This window comes from Poromitra crassiceps (genome assembly GCF_964638095.1).
Source record: "Poromitra crassiceps genome assembly, chromosome: 2".
Taxonomy (NCBI): domain Eukaryota; kingdom Metazoa; phylum Chordata; class Actinopteri; order Beryciformes; family Melamphaidae; genus Poromitra; species Poromitra crassiceps.
In genome coordinates, this window is record NC_139624.1 from 15,043,824 (window position 1) to 15,064,502 (window position 20,679).

A 20,679-nucleotide genomic window follows, 5' to 3' on the forward strand; every position below is an offset into this window, starting at 1 on the left:
AGAGTTTACACTTAACAAAATCTTTATATCAAGAGATGTTATGGCATGGCCACAGACTGGTTGAGCCATGTACAACAGGCTACATCTGTGTCCCCACAGAAAGAGACAGCACTCATTCTCAGCCCACCAGAAATGTTAATATCTGCGCAAATAAGCATGCAAAAATTACCCCCTCCCCCCCGCCCAAAAAAAAAATCGATATCCTTAGTTTAATGTAGATCAAATGAACATGCATTCGGCCCATATTAGATGGCTGTCTTTGTTGATCAGATGTATATGTTATTGTCAAGGTCGTGTTTGTTGATCAGATGTATGTTATTGTCAAGGTCGTGTTTATCAGATGTGTAATTAGAAGATGCAATAAAGCCTGACTTTCTTGAAACTTGTGACTTGGTGAATAGGGTAAAAAGGCCCTTTTCATTTTCTCATACTCTGAGGCAGAAATCTCCACTTCTGTAGCACTGACACCAAACGTATCAGTTTTATTCCTATCTTATTCTATATTCTGAAGGTTTTTACAGATGGGTGTATTCATATTGCATCCATAGCCTCATTTATATAACATTTTAATCTTTTTAAGTTTAAACAATGTGAATGCTGTTTCTTTATGCATTATCTCTTGCAGTTGTGCTCTGCAAAGTAGCACAGAGTCTACAGTAGACAGTCTACAGTCTGGTTAGTAGCACAGAGTCTACAGTAGACGGTACAGTCTGGTTAGTAGCACAGAGTCTACAGTAGACAGAGTCTACAGTCTGGTTAGTAGCACAGAGTCTACAGTAGACGGTACAGTCTGGTTAGTAGCAGAGTCTACAGTAGACAGAGTCTACAGTCTGGTTAGTAGCACAGAGTCTACAGTAGACAGTACAGTCTGGTTAGTAGCAGAGTCTACAGTAGACAGAGTCTACAGTCTGGTTAGTAGCAGAGTCTACAGTAGACAGAGTCTACAGTCTGGTTAGTAGCACAGAGTCTACAGTAGACAGTCTACAGTCTGGTTAGTAGCACAGAGTCTACAGTAGACGGTACAGTCTGGTTAGTAGCACAGAGTCTACAGTAGACAGTCTACAGTCTGGTTAGTAGCACAGAGTCTACAGTAGACGGTACAGTCTGGTTAGTAGCACAGAGTCTACAGTAGACGGTACAGTCTGGTTAGTAGCACAGAGTCTACAGTCTGGTTAGTAGCACAGAGTCTACAGTAGACGGTACAGTCTGGTTAGTAGCACAGAGTCTACAGTAGACGGTACAGTCTGGTTAGTAGCACAGAGTCTACAGTAGACAGTACAGTCTGGTTAGTAGCACAGTCTACAGTCTGGTTAGTAGCACAGAGTCTACAGTAGACAGTCTGGTTAGTAGCACAGAGTCTACAGTAGACAGTCTGGTTAGTAGCACAGAGTCTACAGTAGACAGTCTGGTTAGTAGCACAGAGTCTACAGTAGACAGTCTACAGTCTGGTTAGTAGCACAGAGTCTACAGTAGACGGTACAGTCTGGTTAGTAGCACAGAGTCTACAGTAGACAGTACAGTCTGGTTAGTAGCACAGAGTCTACAGTAGACGGTACAGCCTGGTTAGTAGCACAGAGTCTACAGTAGACAGTACAGTCTGGTTAGTAGCACAGAGTCTACAGTAGACAGTACAGTCTGGTTAGTAGCACAGTCTACAGTCTGGTTAGTAGCACAGAGTCTACAGTAGACAGTCTGGTTAGTAGCACAGAGTCTACAGTAGACAGTCTACAGTCTGGTTAGCACAGAGTCTACAGTAGACAGTCTACAGTCTGGTTAGTAGCACAGAGTCTACAGTAGACAGTACAGTCTGGATAGTAGCACAGAGTCTACAGTAGACAGTACAGTCTGGTTAGTAGCAGAGTCTACAGTAGACAGAGTCTACAGTCTGGTTAGTAGCAGAGTCTACAGTAGACAGAGTCTACAGTCTGGTTAGTAGCAGAGTCTACAGTAGACAGTCTACAGTCTGGTTAGTAGCACAGAGTCTACAGTAGACAGTACAGTCTGGTTAGTAGCACAGAGTCTACAGTAGACAGTACAGTCTGGTTAGTAGCAGAGTCTACAGTAGACAGAGTCTACAGTCTGGTTAGTAGCACAGAGTCTACAGTAGACAGTACAGTCTGGTTAGTAGCACAGAGTCTACAGTAGACAGTACAGTCTGGTTAGTAGCAGAGTCTACAGTAGACAGAGTCTACAGTCTGGTTAGTAGCAGAGTCTACAGTAGACAGTCTACAGTCTGGTTAGTAGCACAGAGTCTACAGTAGACAGTACAGTCTGGTTAGTAGCAGAGTCTACAGTAGACAGAGTCTACAGTCTGGTTAGTAGCAGAGTCTACAGTAGACAGAGTCTACAGTCTGGTTAGTAGCACAGAGTCTACAGTAGACAGTACAGTCTGGTTAGTAGCACAGAGTCTACAGTAGACAGTACAGTCTGGTTAGTAGCACAGTCTACAGTCTGGTTAGTAGCACAGAGTCTACAGTAGACAGTACAGTCTGGTTAGTAGCACAGTCTACAGTAGAGAGTCTACAGTCTGGTTCCCTCATGTGTCTCTTTTCAAGCATGTTCAGTTCTTGTTTTAATTTGTTCTTTCTTCTCCCTCTTTAGCAGTTGAGCGACTGATTATCCACCCCCTACACATGCTTCCCACTAGCTGCATTGATGCTACTGAATTCATATTTAGATTGAAATACTCCTTTCGTCCTTTACTTCAAAGGAGGGGTCAAAGCTAACAGAAACAGGGGTGTGATCTGATATAATTATGCTATGCATTTCAGAGTTCCATTTCCAACCATCTGGCTAGATAACAGCAAATAGTCAATCCTAGAATATGAATTATGGGCCTTGTAAAAAATACTTTCACATGCATCTAATACATCTCCAAATATCTTCCACATAATGGTTGTCTGAAATTCATCAGAAGCTGCCGCAAGTGCGCCATCTGCTGGCAGAGGCTGCTTGGACTGGTCAACACTGGGCTGAGCTACTACATAAAACATTTATATATCACGTTATATGGGAAAGGAGTCTGCCGGTTGTACAACTCTGCTCAGTTAATGGCAGACATCAGCTGATCCAATTTAAAGTCGCTCACCGTCTTCACTATTCCAAGCAGAAATTACACAAGATCTTCCCTTCTGTCTCATCACTGTGATAGGTGTCAAGTGTATGCTGGCTGGTTCTCTCTTCTAAGTACCCCCAAACATTGCCTAAAAGTGCCATAAGGCTGAATGGCCAGTGCGCTGTGGTCTTCAAGGTATTTGTGCTTGTATGAGTCTGGACAGACATGGATGTAGTAGACTGCAATTGACTTGTTAACCGCGAGGTGGTTTTGTTTCTAGTTTTTTATGACTGTTGACAGTATTTTATGATTTATGGAGGGATTAAAAATATACATCCAACATTTCCACTGTAAAAACTTTTCAAGTAGCAGCTGAAAATCAGTTTTTGTTGGGAGAATGATCCACACTTAATTTGTTGCTGTCAGTGGTAGTTTTATTGTGAAAATCTCAACCGGAAGTGTTTGTTATTATTGATGACTTGACGGGTCACCCCACCCACCCCCAAGCGGGACATGCATTCGCCATCCTGGGACTGCACTTCACACATCACGAGTCCACAGAGGCCCAAACCAAACGAACGCAGGAGGAGGATCTGCTACCTGCGGACATTACGGCAAAACGTTATAACGGAAGCCGCCAAGCCGGTGTGAAGCGAGTGGGCAGAAGGGGCGGAGCCTGATGAAGTGCTGCTGACATGACAGAAACCGGCGCGCAGGTTAGCAAGACGATCCGACCTCAACTGCCAAAAAGGACATTACCGTGTGTGTGTGTGGTTACAGTTAGTTTATGGGCAGCTGCTAAAACAGTATGGTTCAATGGTCAAAAGTAAAGTTATGCGAAACCCTGGCCTGCGCCAATCAGCGTGGTGGCATCACAACAACAAAAAGTGCTTCCGGGTACACTGATTGCATTTTGACACACTGGACAGGACCACAAAACATTCCACAACAGAAGTAGCCTGGTATCCAGGCCCCATATGAACCAGACTAGAACAGAAGTGCTCACCACCAAAAAAATAACAATCTTACAGAAATCTCCAAATGTCAAAAGTTTTTGATACCAAATCACAGCATGAATTTTTCTAATGGTGTTCCTCAAGGTCTTGGTCGGCCTGCACCACAGTTTATGACAGTATAGCAGCTAACAGTTTACCATGGTCAAAATACATGAAACTGGAATTAACCCCCGTTTTTTATTTAATAGATAATCATATTGGATATTTTAATGGTGGTGGATGAGTTGAGTACCCTCCCCCTCCCTCCCCTGATATGTGAAGTGCTTTGAGTGTCTTGAAAGGCGCTATATAAATCCAATCAATTATTATTATTATTAATGATATATTAACTGCTGAACTGGAAGTGTCCCCGATTTCAATTTCAGAAATCTGGTCACCTTAGAAAGCAAGTAGCTAACGGGTCTGAGGTAGGCTATATGTATTGTAACGTGTTCAGGTAATCCAAGTATTACCTGTAATGTGATGTGCAACCTAAGTGTCTGGATCGCAGCTAGGAACTGATGTGTGTGGGTGTGTTCCTAGGGGGAAGGGGATATATGTGACCAGCGGCCGGGGCGGAAGCCAGTCAGTGCCATGCGGGCGAGCAGACCGGTTGTTGTGTCTAGAGCTAGCGGTGTGAAGCTAGCTGCTAGGAGCTAAAGAAGCCTGTGAATAAAGAACCTGTACCAACTACAACTCTCCGTTCTTTGGCGTATCACCGATACGCTACATTGGTGTCAGACAGTAAAGCGGTAACGCCTCTGATTCGGCCGGGAGAGGAGAGAGTGAGGAGGAACGACGGAGAAAGTGCGGAATGGAGCGGCTAAAGATGAAAAGGGAGGTGGAAGAGTCTGAAGCCTCGGTGTATCCGGAGAATAGGGGGGAATACAGACGGATGAAGGAGGAATACAGACTGATGAGGGAGAACCTCGGGCGGGAGGAGAGCGGAGCCGAGCCGGGCCCCGCTGGCAGACAGGCGGGGAGTGACGAGGCTGAAGCACGGCACGCGACGGCGGGGGATGGCGCCCGCAGAACCAGGAAGGACGTGCTCGTCCCAAAATACAACGGTAAAGGCGAGTGGGAGGCATACTGCAAGCAGTTTGAGGAGGCTGCAGAATGGAATGGCTGGACGAGAAGGGAGAGAGCCAGCCATCTCGTGATGTCCCTCGAGGGCGAGGCTACGGCGTGCGTGTCGGCAATAGCGGATACAAAGGACTTGGATGTGGTGATGGGGGCCCTGCGGAGACGCTTCGGACGATGTGAAGAGCAGGCCATCGTAGCCGCGGAACTGTGTAACAGACGCAGACGGCAGGGTGAGTCGCTGCGTGCACTGGCAACAGACATTGAGACTCTCAGCCGGCGCGCATACAGCCAGCTACCGACGGAGGCGCTGGATGGGTTAGCCCTAAGCTACTTTGTCCAGGCCATCGAGCCACGGGGTCTAAGCCAGAAGGTAACGCTGGGACATCCAAAAACACTGGGAGCAGCGCTGGAGTTGGCGCTGGAGATAGAGACAGTAGAAGGCTGGGATAAGAGCAGCGGCATAATGGAGGCCGCCCCAGTGGTGAGAATGGCAGCGGAGAGCCAGCTACAAGAAGAGCCAGCGTGGAAGACGGCCTTGGCAGAGCAAGGCAACATGGTGAAAGAGCAAGGCAACATGGTGAAAGAGCTATCTGAGTCAGTGCGCCAGTTAACAGAACAACTGCTCCGAAGCGCGACCCTGCAGCCCACCCCACGAGACAATACCGGGGCCAGGGGGCCCGGGGCCATGCGCTGCTGGACCTGTGGACGCCCCGGGCATCGGGCCAGAGAGTGCCGCGGAGGAGCGTGGAACCAGGGAAACGGCGCGGGGCCCGTCTAAGAGGGGCGAGACGGGCCCCCTACGTCATATTCCCTATGGCCACGTCACCGTTGGAGGGGGCCCAGCGGTACAGACGGGGAGGTGGGGCGTCGCCTTCCCCCGAAGCAGACGACATCGCCGGCGCTGTCAACATGCAGAACGGGCCGCACACGATGAACGGCTGCCATGTTCAGGTCCGCCTGCAAGGGAAGCCCTGTGTCGCCCTGGTGGACACGGGGTGTACGGCAACGCTGGTGAACTACAACATGATGCCAGAGGGAGCGCTTCTGGAGCAGCCAGCGGACCAGCTGCTGAGGACAGTATCCGGTGAGTTGATGCCGATGAGGGGAAGGGGGTCCGTGATGATAACTGTGGGGGGACAGACAGTGAACTTTCCGGTATGGGTAGTAGAGATGGCGGGGCCCTGTATCTTGGGGGAGGACTACTTGACGCTAAACCAATGCACAGTAGACCTAGGGAAGAGCACACTGACGTTTGCAGGGGGGCCGGTAGTCCAGATGGGTCACCCTCCCACCGCTCCAGGGGAGCAACCAAACGTCAATAACATCACTGTATACCGCGTCACAGTTGAGCACGGGCCCCACGCGGAGCCGCAAAAGAGACTGTGTTGGACATGTGGAGAGCCGGGCCACGTGGCGAGGTGGTGCAGAAGCGGTCCCGGGAGACGGACCGGGTATGCGGGACAACGACATGGTCAGCAGGGAGCCTGCTGGGCATGCGGCGAGATTGGACACCTGGCTAGAGAGTGTCAAAAGGCTGTCGGGGACCGGAGGGCAGCGGGAGAAGAGAGACGTGCAGGCGGCGGACAGGTGAGACTCTGCTGGACTTGCCGTTCGCCTGGGCACTTAGCCAGAAACTGCACTGCGCCCCCCACGGTTGCTGTGCGGAAAGCCGAGGTGGAGAGCGAGGCCGGTTGTGTTCCCCCTGCTGTCCTGAACACGCCGTCCCCTGGGGAAGGGGGGCGGGAGGACGACCGAGTGCAGGAGGTGGAGGAAGACGAGGAGGAGGACTGTCCAGATGTGGATCTGGAGGACGACAGAGCGACCATCAAGGATGTCGACGTGAGTGAGTGGAAACGCAGGCAGGCGGAGGACGCGGAGATCGGTCCGGTGCTTGCGTGGGTGGCGGCCGGACGCCGGCCCCCTGTGAAGGAGACTCACATGTTTTCCGGTGCCACGAAAGGACTGTGGAACATGTTTTCCGACCTGCGGCTAGATGAAGACGGGCTGTTGGAGAGAACAGAGCACGGGGTAAAAGGGAGGCAGGCGGTTGTACCCGGTTACCTGCGAGAGTTGGCGCTTAAGGGGGCACACAAGGGCCCTGGTTCCAGTCATTTTGGGCCCGAAGAGACACTCACCCGCATCCGTGGACATTTCTACTGGGGCAAACAAAAGGAGGATGTGCGAGGATACTGCGATGCGTGTGAGGACTGTGGGGCACAGAGGGGGGACCGTGCTGACTTACACTGCAGAGGATTGACCCCACTGGGGGTTGAGCGGGACTGGCGTGCTTCGGGGGGGACAGAAGCTGTAAAAGGGGGGATGGAAATGGGGTTTAAATGAAAAGTTAAGGAAAATGTGGGGGCTTGTGTTTAATTGAGATGTGGGGGTTATTGTTGAATGGGCTATTGTGTTGAATTTAAATGAATGTGTGAAAAAGAAGGAAATAATGAAAACTAGACATTACGGAGTACCTAATGAAAAACTGGACATTATGACGGGGGTGCTGAAAAGAAAAGACTGGTTGTTGGGGAATTATAATTTGATGTGGTGATGGGAAAAATGTTGTGTTGGTGTGTTTTGGTACAGGGGGATATGTGTGGGTTGTGGGTGTCAATGTGGGCATTGAGCTAATGTTGGGTGAGGAGTATGTAACGTGTTCAGGTAATCCAAGTATTACCTGTAATGTGATGTGCAACCTAAGTGTCTGGATCGCAGCTAGGAACTGATGTGTGTGGGTGTGTTCCTAGGGGGAAGGGGATATATGTGACCAGCGGCCGGGGCGGAAGCCAGTCAGTGCCATGCGGGCGAGCAGACCGGTTGTTGTGTCTAGAGCTAGCGGTGTGAAGCTAGCTGCTAGGAGCTAAAGAAGCCTGTGAATAAAGAACCTGTACCAACTACAACTCTCCGTTCTTTGGCGTATCACCGATACGCTACAGTATGTTGACGTGTAGTGTTAAAGTTGTGTGAACTGCCGCAGTTTTAAAATGTGTGAATTTAGGAGTAGTGTCTAGGAGTAGAAGTACAGTCTGCTAGAGTGAGACACACTCAAGGCTGGCTCCATATGGGCTCCCATTATGAAGGCTGAAAAAAAGTCTCAAACCTAAACTGCAATTTCTCAACAGCACAAAAGATAACTTAAAGCTGAATTAAGGTGAAAGAGCCCTGAGAGTGGTGACTCGTTTAAATGGATCGTGTCTCTAGCTTAAAGTAAGGAGTTGAGTTGGTGACTAGCTTAAAGTATGAAGGAGTAGTTAGAGTTCAAAGAGGGCATGGTTTCACCATGAACTGCTGTTTAAAAACCAACGCCATGTTCCACCCAGAAGTATAGTCAATCCGTTTGTTTACAATATGCACGCTGATTCGTCCTTTAGGTGTTTTCTGCAAAACAGTCAGAATTTCACAATTCAGAGTTTTTGCCTTTGGGCTCAGAAGTCTAATAATTATCCAGGAAGTAGTCCGCTGGTCCGGTCCAGGCTGGTCCACGCTACTGTATCACAGACAATAAGTAACTACAGTGTGTTGTTGTGTGAGCAGCTACAGATAGTGTGTTCTTGGTGTGTGTGTGTGTGTGTGTGTGTGTGTGTGTGTGTGTGTGTGTGTGTGTGTGTGTGTGTGTGTGTGTGTGTGTGTGTGTGTGCGAGCAGCTGCTTGCACGGCTGGAGGCGCGGCGCAGCCTGAAGGAGGTGGAGCCTCGTCTGTTTCCTGCAGACAGAGGACCAGAGCCAGGTGAGGCTCTGTCCACTTCCTGTTTCTACAGTATCATCGTTACCTCTGCTTCCTGTTTCTATCACATCGTTAACCTCTGCTTCCTGTTTCTATCACATCGTTAACATCTGCTTCCTGTTTCTATCACATCGTTAACCTCTGCTTCCTGTTTCTATCACATTGTTAACCTCTGCTTCCTGTTTCTATCACATCGTTAACCTCTGCTTCCTGTTTCTATCACATCGTTAACCTCTGCTTCCTGTTTCTATCACATCGTTAACCTCTGCTTCCTGTTTCTATCACATCGTTAACCTCTGCTTCCTGTTTTATCACATCATTAACCTCTGCTTCCTGTTTCTATCACATCATTAACCTCTGCTTCCTGTTTCTATCACAACCTCTGCTTCCTGTTTCTATCACATAGTTAACATCTGCTTCCTGTTTCTATCACATCGTTAACCTCTGCTTCCTGTTTCTATCACATCATTAACCTCTGCTTCCTGTTTCTATCACATCGTTAACCTCTGCTTCCTGTTTCTATCACATCATTAACCTCTGCTTCCTGTTTCTATCACATTGTTAACCTCTGCTTCCTGTTTCTATCACATCGTTAACCTCTGCTTCCTGTTTCTATCACATAGTTAACATCTGCTTCCTGTTTCTATCACATCGTTACCTCTGCTTCCTGTTTCTATCACAACCTCTGCTTCCTGTTTCTATCACATAGTTAACATCTGCTTCCTGTTTCTATCACATCGTTAACCTCTGCTTCCTGTTTCTATCACATCATTAACCTCTGCTTCCTGTTTCTATCACATCGTTAACCTCTGCTTCCTGTTTCTATCACATCATTAACCTCTGCTTCCTGTTTCTATCACATCGTTAACCTCTGCTTCCTGTTTCTATCACATCATTAACCTCTGCTTCCTGTTTCTATCACATTGTTAACCTCTGCTTCCTGTTTCTATCACATCGTTAACCTCTGCTTCCTGTTTCTATCACATCATTAACCTCTGCTTCCTGTTTCTATCACATCATTAACCTCTGCTTCCTGTTTCTATCACATCGTTAACCTCTGCTTCCTGTTTCTATCACATAGTTAACATCTGCTTCCTGTTTCTATCACATCGTTAACCTCTGCTTCCTGTTTCTATCACATCGTTAACCTCTGCTTCCTGTTTCTATCACATCGTTAACCTCTGCTTCCTGTTTCTATCACATCATTAACCTCTGCTTCCTGTTTCTGTCACATCGTTAACCTCTGCTTCCTGTTTCTATCACATCGTTAACATCTGCTTCCTGTTTCTATCACATCATTAACCTCTGCTTCCTGTTTCTATCACATCGTTAACCTCTGCTTCCTGTTTCTATCACATAGTTAACATCTGCTTCCTGTTTCTATCACATCGTTAACCTCTGCTTCCTGTTTCTATCACATCGTTAACCTCTGCTTCCTGTTTCTATCACATCGTTAACCTCTGCTTCCTGTTTCTATCACATCATTAACCTCTGCTTCCTGTTTCTGTCACAACCTCTGCTTCCTGTTTCTATCACATCATTAACCTCTGCTTCCTGTTTCTATCACATAGTTAACATCTGCTTCCTGTTTCTATCACATCATTAACCTCTGCTTCCTGTTTCTGTCACAACCTCTGCTTCCTGTTTCTATCACATCGTTAACCTCTGCTTCCTGTTTCTATCACATCGTTAACCTCTGCTTCCTGTTTCTATCACATCATTAACCTCTGCTTCCTGTTTCTATCACATTGTTAACCTCTGCTTCCTGTTTCTATCACATCGTTAACCTCTGCTTCCTGTTTCTATCACATCGTTAACCTCTGCTTCCTGTTTCTATCACATAGTTAACATCTGCTTCCTGTTTCTATCACATCATTAACCTCTGCTTCCTGTTTCTGTCACAACCTCTGCTTCCTGTTTCTATCACATCGTTAACCTCTGCTTCCTGTTTCTATCACATCGTTAACCTCTGCTTCCTGTTTCTATCACATTGTTAACCTCTGCTTCCTGTTTCTATCACATCATTAACCTCTGCTTCCTGTTTCTATCACATTGTTAACCTCTGCTTCCTGTTTCTATCACATCGTTAACCTCTGCTTCCTGTTTCTATCACATTGTTAACTTCTGCACTTTGCATCTGTCTCTCTCCCTGTCTCTCTCTCTCTGTCTCTCTCACTCCCTCTCTCTGTCTCTCTCTCTCTCACTCCCTCTCTCTCGCTCTCTCAGGTGAGGTGGTTGAGCTGTATGGTTTGGAGGGAACAGGTAAATAATAATATCAATAACAATAATCATCATAATAACCTTTATTTGTATAGCACATGTCACACCCGCTTTACACAGCCTGCAGCTCAAAGTGCTTTTCATCAATAGAAGACGGATAAAAAAAAGATCAGATTCATATGAACAGAAGACACAAACTGCTAAATCTATTCAAGTCAAAATAGAAGATAAAAGAGTCACTGAAGATTCTGCTCATAATAACCGTTACAAAGTGCATGTTTCCCTATTCTAGAACCAAGCCGCTCAAGTAGTGTGTGTGTGTGTGTGTGTGTGTGTGTGCATGCATGCATGTGCACGTTTGCATGCGTGCGTGTGTATGTGTGTGCATTTGTGTGTGTCTGTACATGTGGGTGTGTGTGCATCCCTGTCTGTCTGTGTGCATGCCTGCGTGTGTTTCTGTGTGTGTGTGTGTGCGTGTGTGCGCGTGTGTCTGCATGCGTCCGTGTGTGTGTGTGTGTGTGCATGCATGTGTGTGGGTGTCTGTGTGTGTGTGTGTGTGTGTGTGTATTAGGGAAGACAGAGCTGTTGTACCATGTGCTGATTGGCTGCGTGCTACCCGTGGCGTGCGGCGGGCTGGAGGTGGGCGTGGTCTATGTGGACACAGACTTCAGCCTGGACGTCCTGAGGCTGGTCTCCATCCTGGAGCACCGGCTCAGCGCAGGTAACACCCAGCCCCAACCTGAGACACATAAGCCAACACGGAAGTGCCAAAAACAAAGGTTCCTCGAATAGCCACTTGAAACTGCAAGAGCGAGACATTCACCATAAGCCCAACTTTACAGCAGAAATAAACATCTTTACAGCCTGGTTCAAAAAAGATGCTTTTGGTCTCTAGAGATAATTTACCTGTTGTTCATGACAACTGATAACTCACCTGTTTATACAGTCTGAGTGCAAAAAGAATAGACGATAAAGCAGACTATTGGCCCATTTCCACCGCTGATATTGGCGCTGCTCCGCGCGGCTCGACTCACTTTTTTGTAGCTTTCCTCCGGTCAAAAACCGGGGGAAACCCGGGTTGAGTCTTACTGTACTTTTCTAGTACCGCCTCTGTCGAGGTTCCAGGGCTGTGGACCTGGTACCATACGGTGACGTGAAAACACTGCAGACGACTGATTGGTCAGGCAGAATCATGTTTACTGTGTCTCTGGATACTGTCAATGCTGGATACCAGTTTAGTGGCGCTTATATAGAGGCAAAGTCCGCACACTGAGGCTCCATCAATGCTTTTTCATTAGATCCTGTGAAGATCGAAACGTTGCAAATAAAAAAGCATTGATGGAGCCTCAGTGTGCGGACTTTATCTTTTTGTTATAGTTACCTTTTGTCCAGCACCTGTACGTTTTTTGGACGTGCGCATATTTGTCTTTTTCGCTTATATAGAGGCACCAGTGTTTCATAACCAGTTTAAAAGTAGCTAGTTTAAAAGTTCCGTGTAGGGATTTAACTTTAACGTTACAAACGTGTACGGCCCCGTTCTCTTTATAGCCTATTTCCATGTTATGGTCGCTGTGACTACTGACTACTACAGCAGCAAAGTCATGCCGGCTAAAGTCACGTCCTCTCCTGCATTCAACATACAACCAAGGGATTTCATCCGCCATTCATTTTCCATTTACAGTTTGTTAAAATCTCCATGTAGGGATTTAATTTTAACGTTACAGGCGCAGGGCGGCAGGTATGCGGTGTCGCTATGACGACCAGTTGTGGGCGGAGGGCAGATTGAGCGAGTACTACTTGCGCTGGAAGCAGACACTACTTCAGGTCGAGGCGAGTAAAGCCGAGTTGAGACGAGCCGTACGATGCAGCACCATGTGGTGGAAATGAGCCGGTGTGATTAGTCTCGCTTGCCAGACTCTCTCTGTTTCGCGCGGTACCAGCGCAGGAGAGAGTCTGGCTGCTGTTACTCTCACTCTGAGCTAGCGGTACCAGCGCAGGAGAGAGTCTGGCTGCTGTTACTCTCACTCTGAGCTAGCGGTACCAGCGCAGGAGAGAGTCTGGCTGCTGTTACTCTCACTCTGAGCAGTACCAGCGCAGGAGAGAGTCTGGCTGCTGTTACTCTCACTCTGAGCTAGCGGTACCAGCGCAGGAGAGAGTCTGGCTGCTGTTACTCTCACTCTGAGCAGTACCAGCGCAGGAGAGAGTCTGGCTGCTGTTACTCTCACTCTGAGCTAGCGGTACCAGCGCAGGAGAGAGTCTGGCTGCTGTTACTCTCACTCTGAGCTAGCGGTACCAGCGCAGGAGAGAGTCTGGCTGCTGTTACTCTCACTCTGAGCTAGCGGTACCAGCGCAGGAGAGAGTCTGGCTGCTGTTACTCTCACTCTGAGCTAGCGGTACCAGCGCAGGAGAGAGTCTGGCTGCTGTTACTCTCACTCTGAGCTAGCAGGGGGGAAAAAGGCTCTGTTATCTTTACAACCATCCACCCAAAGTACCAAGCAGGCCTGCTTTATTGCACAATCCAAATCGTTAAAACCTGCCATTTTCAGCGTGTAGCAACGAGCTATCGTTGTTGTTGTTGTTGTTGTTGTTGTTGTTGTTGTTTCACAGCGGCGGAGGCATTTGAGATCGACAGATTCGACACGCAGGGAGCGGAAAGGAAATCCATGAATGGTCGCAGCCGGTTAGTCGGAGCCAATGGCAGAGCTCGCAGGGAGCGGAAAGGGATTTTCTTCTGCTGCCGACTGAAATGAGTGGCAGAGCTTATACCCGCAGCCTGCTTCCATCAAGTCAGACTAGGGTGTGATTGACAGGTCGCCTGTCCAGTGATTGCGCAGCTCGCCGATCACGGACCAATAGCAGGCGGCGCCTGCCATTTACAAAATGAACATCATCAGGCTGTGTTGATGAAGACTTGAAACTAGAGATTGAGACCATCAACTCATTAGGAAAGTGTTTACTGAGCTCATAAATCAAGTGAGAAGTAGGGTCATTTTCTCATTCACTTCTATACAATCAGACAGTCAGACTACCACAGATCTGACCTCCAACCTGGCCACCAGAGGGCGGGGTTGTAAATGCACACCCAGGCCAGAAATCATCTGTGGTCTGGTCGCCCAAAACCCTTTTTAAGTCTCACTCTGTCTCTCCCTCTCTCTAGCTCTCTCCACCAGCACGTCGTTGGGCGGTTCAGAGGAGGTGGAGCTTGGTTCATGTCTGTCCCGCCTCCTGGTGGTTCATTGCTCCTCCTCCTCCCAGCTGCTCCTCACGCTGCACTTCCTGGAGACCTCCTTCGCGTCGCGGCCCAGCCTATCGCTGCTCCTCATCGACAGCATCTCCGCCTTCTATTGGCCGGACCGCTGCGAGGGTGGGGCCAGCACTGCCAAGCAGGAGGAGAAGCTCAGCAAGTGCTCAGAGCTGCTGGGGCGACTGCTGAGGTAGCTGTCAATCGACCAACCAATCAGTCAATCAATCAGAGACATTGGACTATAGAGACAGCTCAACTTCCAGTCACTTCCTGTATCTGTTTCGCCACTGCCACGCCCCCCTTAGGAGACTGGCCTAGCTAATGAAGTTGACAGACAGCCAATCACAAGCTGCCATTTTGGAGACCGGTAGAGTACCATTTCCTACTGTTGGCGGAGCCATGGAATGAGTTATTTCTATAGTCCATTCATCTCTGAGTCAATCAATTAGCCCAGCCATTAGGCTCGTTTGAGATGAGCAGGCTCTGCGCAGATTCGACCAGCGACTTGCTTGCCCCGTTGCATGATGGTTAGAAAAGTTGTCCAACTTGCTCCGCCTGCCCGACTGCGTGAACCACGGGACTCTCGTGACAGCGAGGCGGGCGCAGATTTGGAGCAAAGTGCCGCAGTAGGCTGAAATGCAGGGATTAAAAGTTTTGTTTTACTGATAGTTTCACAGCAATTATGTTATAAAAGCACAAATAAATACACACACATCCAAACCATGGAGGAAGCTCCAAACACCTCGCAACACGCTGGCAGGCTGCAAGCTTTTATTTATTTATTTTATTTTGTGTGTGTGTGGGGGAGGGGGGGGGGGGGGGGAGTTACGTGCGCATGTGCAAATATATTATCATCAATCGTCAGTTGATGGGCTGACGAGCGTTCGGCTTGCCTGACTGCACTCGTCTGCTTTCCAGGCGAGGCAGCAGTCACCTCAAACGAGCCTGTTAGCCTCTGGGCCTCGAAGGTATTGCAAATTAGGCCACTAGTTCATTTGCAAAACTTTATGATTTTCGTGATTTTTTTCCCCCAAATAATAATAATTATTATGTATGACAATGCTTTTCTCCATTGTTGAATGCTGCCGTTATTTATTTAATTTGTAATCAATTATTTGTTAATTAGCCTATTGCAGACAGCCCCGCACTTTCTTTTAGTTTCTGGTTTCTGTGTGCTGCGGATGGACTTTATCTTTTATAATTCAAATTAAACGTGCTGTGAGAATGCATTATTTATAATAATGCATTATTTGACCTCTGTACTGTTTGCGGTCGGGTGTGGGCCATGAACCTTTTCGATATTTTCAAGAGAGCCATCAGTCGAAAACGTTTGGGCACGTTGAACTAGCGGATAAACCAGTCGGCAAACTAATTGGCATTAGGTTATCCAATTCTGAACAGCTATGACCCAAAAAAATCACTATCACAATATATTTCATCCTGTACTGTTTTCACTGAGGTTTCTCATCAACCTCCATCTGTCTGTTTTAAAGTTTAATATCATTTTGACCTTAACGCAGGTGTGTCCAAACCTTTTTGAAATGGGGTCCAGATGAGATCATGGGGCCGGCTGCTTCTCGCATCAGATGCGTGATTAAAAAAAATCTGAAAAATCTGAAGGATTTTTTCCCAGCGCCATATTAGCTTAAATCAATAGGTTCTGTTTCACTTTATCCACCTGTTCACTGCCGGACAATCGCTGGTATGAATGATGCTTCGTCTCGTAATGTCTCTTCAGACAAAAAGCTGCTCACTGCTCATTACTACTGTGATGCTGTATGTGACAAGAAAAACCTTGAACTTTGAACCTTGAACATAGACCAGAACTGCGTCGCGTCTTCAAGCGCCCAGCTCCAAGGCCGCGCCCCTTTTTAGGGGAAACCCACCATAGTAAACAACGGTACAAGAAGCCGAAACCACTTCAAACAAACTATTTAAAACGGTTTAATTTGATAGAGATATGCCGAAGAGTTGCTGTGTTGTTATAGTTTCACTAACAATAAAAAAAACAAAAAACTGGTCTGCGATAGGGTAGGCGTGACACCGTCAATGTGGACGATGCATGTAACCTGGTGGAAACTGGATACAGCGTTCATATAAGGCAAGTACCTCGTGTCGATGTATCTTGCGCATTCTATGGCCGGCCGAGTTGAAATATATTGTCATGTCATGGTGTCTTTGGGTCATTTATAAAGGAAATTAATTCTGTTATTTTTCTATAGATGTTTTGGGTACTGCTATTTTACATTGAAGTCAACGCGAGTGGCTTGTGTTATCCCCTAAAAAGGGGCGCAGCCTTCAAGTTTTGCAAATTACCCGGATGTGCTGTTCTGGTCTATGACCTGGCAGGAGAGACGTCACTTATGCGGCTGGTTGGGTGTATTGTACATTATTTTTTAAATTGACAAACATCATATGTGTACCTCATGGCACAATTCAAACAGGATCAAAACAATTATTGTCTCTCGCCGTTCACCGTTCACCACCATTCATATTTTTTGCGACGCTGGTTCGTATAGGCCCCGAGTGGAAGGGGAGGGACTTTGGATTGGATCTCCATTCAACTACTCGAACCATTTATTAACCCTTTCTATACCATCAATGTTACACTTGTAACAAGTGCAGGCTATATACTCAAAACTCTTATTTTTCCATTTATCAGCCAATACTGATTTTCGACATGAAGTAACTGTTTCTAACTTAATGTCTTATATGCTTAAATGTGTGTAGATATTTATTCAATTTAATACCTAGCTTTTGAAATGTGTGTGAATTTATGTCACTTAGTTTTCCGTTGGGAACTCTGTATAAAAATGACGATAAACACTAGCAATTCACAGCAGCATTTTCTGTCTCAAGGCATGGTAAATACACCTAAATGGAATGGAAGTTGGAAACCATATTAGCCTGGGTGAACCCAGCTTCAGCGTGACGTCACAGACTGTGTCTGTAGCGTACGTGGAGGCTGGGTTTACCACGCCACAGACTGTGTCTGTAGCGTACGTGGAGGCTGGGTTTACCCAGGCTAGGAAACCATCATTAAAGTTATTGTTTACACCTGTGTTTACCCTGCCGCGTGAGACACAAAATGGCTGCTGTGAAAATGGTCTATTACCAGAGTGTCCAAGTGGCTGGAATAGACCCTTCTCACGGGGGCCATTTTGTGTCGAAAAGGCAGGGTAAACACAGGTGCAAGCAAAACACTAACGAGGGTTTCAAACTTCAATGATTGGAATTTGGAAACCCTCATTAGTGTTTTGCTTGCACCTGTGTTTATTCTGCCTTTTCGACACAAAATGGCCCCCGTGAAAAGGGTCTATTGGATACAGTTCAGTAAACGAGTTGTTTAGAAAGCAGTCAAACAGTAAACAAGTTGTTTATAAAGTAGTCGGTTAAACAGTTAATCAGTCAGTAAGTGAAGCATCACGTGTGGTTCCTCCTGCAGAGATTACAAGATCACCGTGTTCGCCACGTGCCATGCCATCAGGAGGAGCTACAGAGGCAACGCCCCCTCATCAGACCACACCCCCTCCTCATCAGACCACACCCCCTCCTCCTCAGGGTGCGAGCGGCCGTACCTCTGTCGCCCGTGGCAAGGCCTGGTGAACCACAGGCTGCTGTGCTCCCGGGCTGGAGACAACATGGCTGCCGGCGCCGAGCCCAGGAGACGACAGGTCTTCACCGTGCACTGCACCTCCTCCTCCTCCTCTTCCTCCTCCTCCTCCAAGACGAAGGATCACAGGAGCAGCTCCTTCTGTGTGACGGACGGAGGAGTGGAGTTTCTCTGAGAACTCACAATCTTTCTGCTATTAATCCTTTTCCAAAATGGAGATGTAACGTGTTTTTTTTTTAGCTCGGTTGGGTTTGTTGGTTGGATCAGCAGAGATGAATGGATGAATAAATGGTCGTAGTCACCTCTCCCCTTGAAGTGTTGTGCTGACCTAGCAAGCTGACTTGAGCTAGAGAGATCGCGAGTTCCCAAAACTCCACACATATAAACACAAAACTGCCCTTTTTAGCTCAATCTAGTTGTCACTAAGATATCCGCTGATAGAAAAAGAAATCCAACCACCGGATTTAGCTATTATTACATCTACGAAGTTCACATGTAGCTTTAGCTAATCGCTACCTGCTAACGTTAGCTGCTGTTGCCAAATCTCACGAGAGTGTGTTGCTGAGACAGAGACAGGTCTCGAAGAAAGTTAATTTTCTCCTGATCTGTGTGTCTGAAAAATGCCATTTTGGTGTCAGTGTTAATGTTCAGAGGATGTGGCTTGTGGAAAATGGGCTGAATATTTACTTTGATGACTATGGGGGCGAAAGAATCTGTCATCATCTGAGATCACGTTCACTTCTCCCATTGACTCCAATGGACTCTGGACTAGATTGGTGCTAATCTACTATGGGGGCGTGGCAGTGGCGAAACCCATGTGACACAGATACAGGAAGTGACTGGAAGTTAAGCTGTCTCGATAGTCCAATGTGTCTGGTTGGATGTGACGTTGGTCTTGTTTCATGTCCAACTCCCTGGTTAGGGATGGTCTGTTTCTGTATATTTAAAAAGTACTTAAATCTTCTTTTTTATTAAAATGTTAATGCACTTTGCAGAAGAGCTCAATAAAAGAGTTTATCCCGACCCGAGAGATGCCATTTTGTTTCCATTTGTGTTCTAGTTTTATTCTCCTTATCGAATTGCAATCGCAATGTCAGCCTGTGCAATTCTATAATCGCAACAGGCTGCAATTTAATTAAATACAAAATGTGCAACTGTATTTACTGGCAATGAAAACAGTATTGTACACATTTTTTCATGTTTGTATTGTTATGCTAATCTATGTTTGTATGTTTGAGTTGAGAAATACACATTTGAAAATCAGCAGTAATCTGTGAATTTTACTTGATAACCAAGCAAGTGTAGCAAATCGCAATATTGTCCAATGATCACAAATCTCTCAGATGTCCTACGCAGGTGTGGAGAGTCTGGAAAGTATTAAACATTTATTTGATCATTTCCAGGTCTTGAATAGTTTAGGAATGTGGGAAAAGAAGGTCTGGAAAATGTTGTGTTTCAGGTCCGATACACACATAATTGTATCTTTGATGTTGTTTTGAGCCACTTTGAGTCCCCATGTTTGTGTTGATCAGAATAATGTTGAGATAGAGGGATGCTCTTATGACCCAGCTGCTGTCAGCATGCATTATATCAAATACACCAAAATCACATCCAGTCAAGAACATAGGGTCTGCTCCAAAAATCACATCCAGTCAAGAACATATAGGGTCTGCTGCAAAAATCACATCCAGTCAAGAACATATAGGGTCTGCTCCAAAAATCACATCCAGTCAAGAACATATAGGGTCTGCTGCAAAAATCACATCCAGTCAAGAACATATAGGGTCTGCTCCAAAAATCACATCCAGTCAAGAACATAGGGTCTGCTCCAAAAATCACATCCAGTCAAGAACATAGGAGGGTCTGCTGCAAAAATCACATCCAGTCAAGAACATATAGGGTCTGCTCCAAAAATCACATCCAGTCAAGAACATAGGGTCTGCTCCAAAAATCACATCCAGTCAAGAACATATAGGGTCTGCTGCAAAAATCACATCCAGTCAAGAACATAGGGTCTGCTCCAAAAATCACATCCAGTCAAGAACATATAGGGTCTGCTCCAAAAATCACATCCAGTCAAGAACATATAGGGTCTGCTCCAAAAATCACATCCAGTCAAGAACATATAGGGTCTGCTGCAAAAATCACATCCAGTCAAGAACATAGGGTCTGCTCCAAAAATCACATCCAGTCAAGAACATATAGGGTCTGCTGCAAAAATCACATCCAGTCAAGAACATAGGGTCTGCTCCAAAAATCACATCCAGTCAAGAACATATAGGGTCTGCTGCAAAAATCACATCCAGTCAAGAACATAGGGTCTACTCCAAAAATCACATCCAGTCAAGAACATATAGGTCTGCTGCAAAAATCACATCCAGTCAAGAACATAGGAGGGTCTGCTGCAAAAATCACATCCAGTCAAGAACATTGGGTCTGCACCAAAATTACATCCAGTCAGCATAGGATCTGCACCAAAATCACATCCAATCAAGAACATAGGTTCTACACTAAAATTACATCCAATCAAGAACATAGGTTCTACACTAAAATCACATCCAATCAAGAACATAGGTTCTACACTAAAATTACATCCAATCAAGAACATAGGTTCTACACTAAAATTACATCCAGTCAAGAACAGGTTCTACACTAAAATTACATCCAATCAAGAACATAGGTTCTACACTAAAATTACATCCAGTCAAGAACAGGTTCTACACTAAAATTACATCCAGTCAAGAAC

General features: G+C 46.5%; 1 protein-coding gene across 1 annotated transcript; it reads left to right on the plus strand.

Moving 5' to 3' along the window:
* The first annotated feature begins 3,578 nt into the window (after positions 1-3,578).
* xrcc2 (X-ray repair complementing defective repair in Chinese hamster cells 2) lies at positions 3,579-19,062 on the plus strand. Its single transcript, XM_083632295.1, has 6 exons — positions 3,579-3,771; positions 8,778-8,859; positions 11,083-11,118; positions 11,648-11,797; positions 14,234-14,510; positions 17,766-19,062. The coding sequence occupies exons 1-6, from the start codon at positions 3,751-3,753 to the stop codon at positions 18,106-18,108; spliced, it is 909 nt and encodes a 302-aa protein (XP_083488421.1). The 5' UTR covers positions 3,579-3,750; the 3' UTR covers positions 18,109-19,062.
* The last annotated feature ends 1,617 nt before the right edge of the window (positions 19,063-20,679 follow it).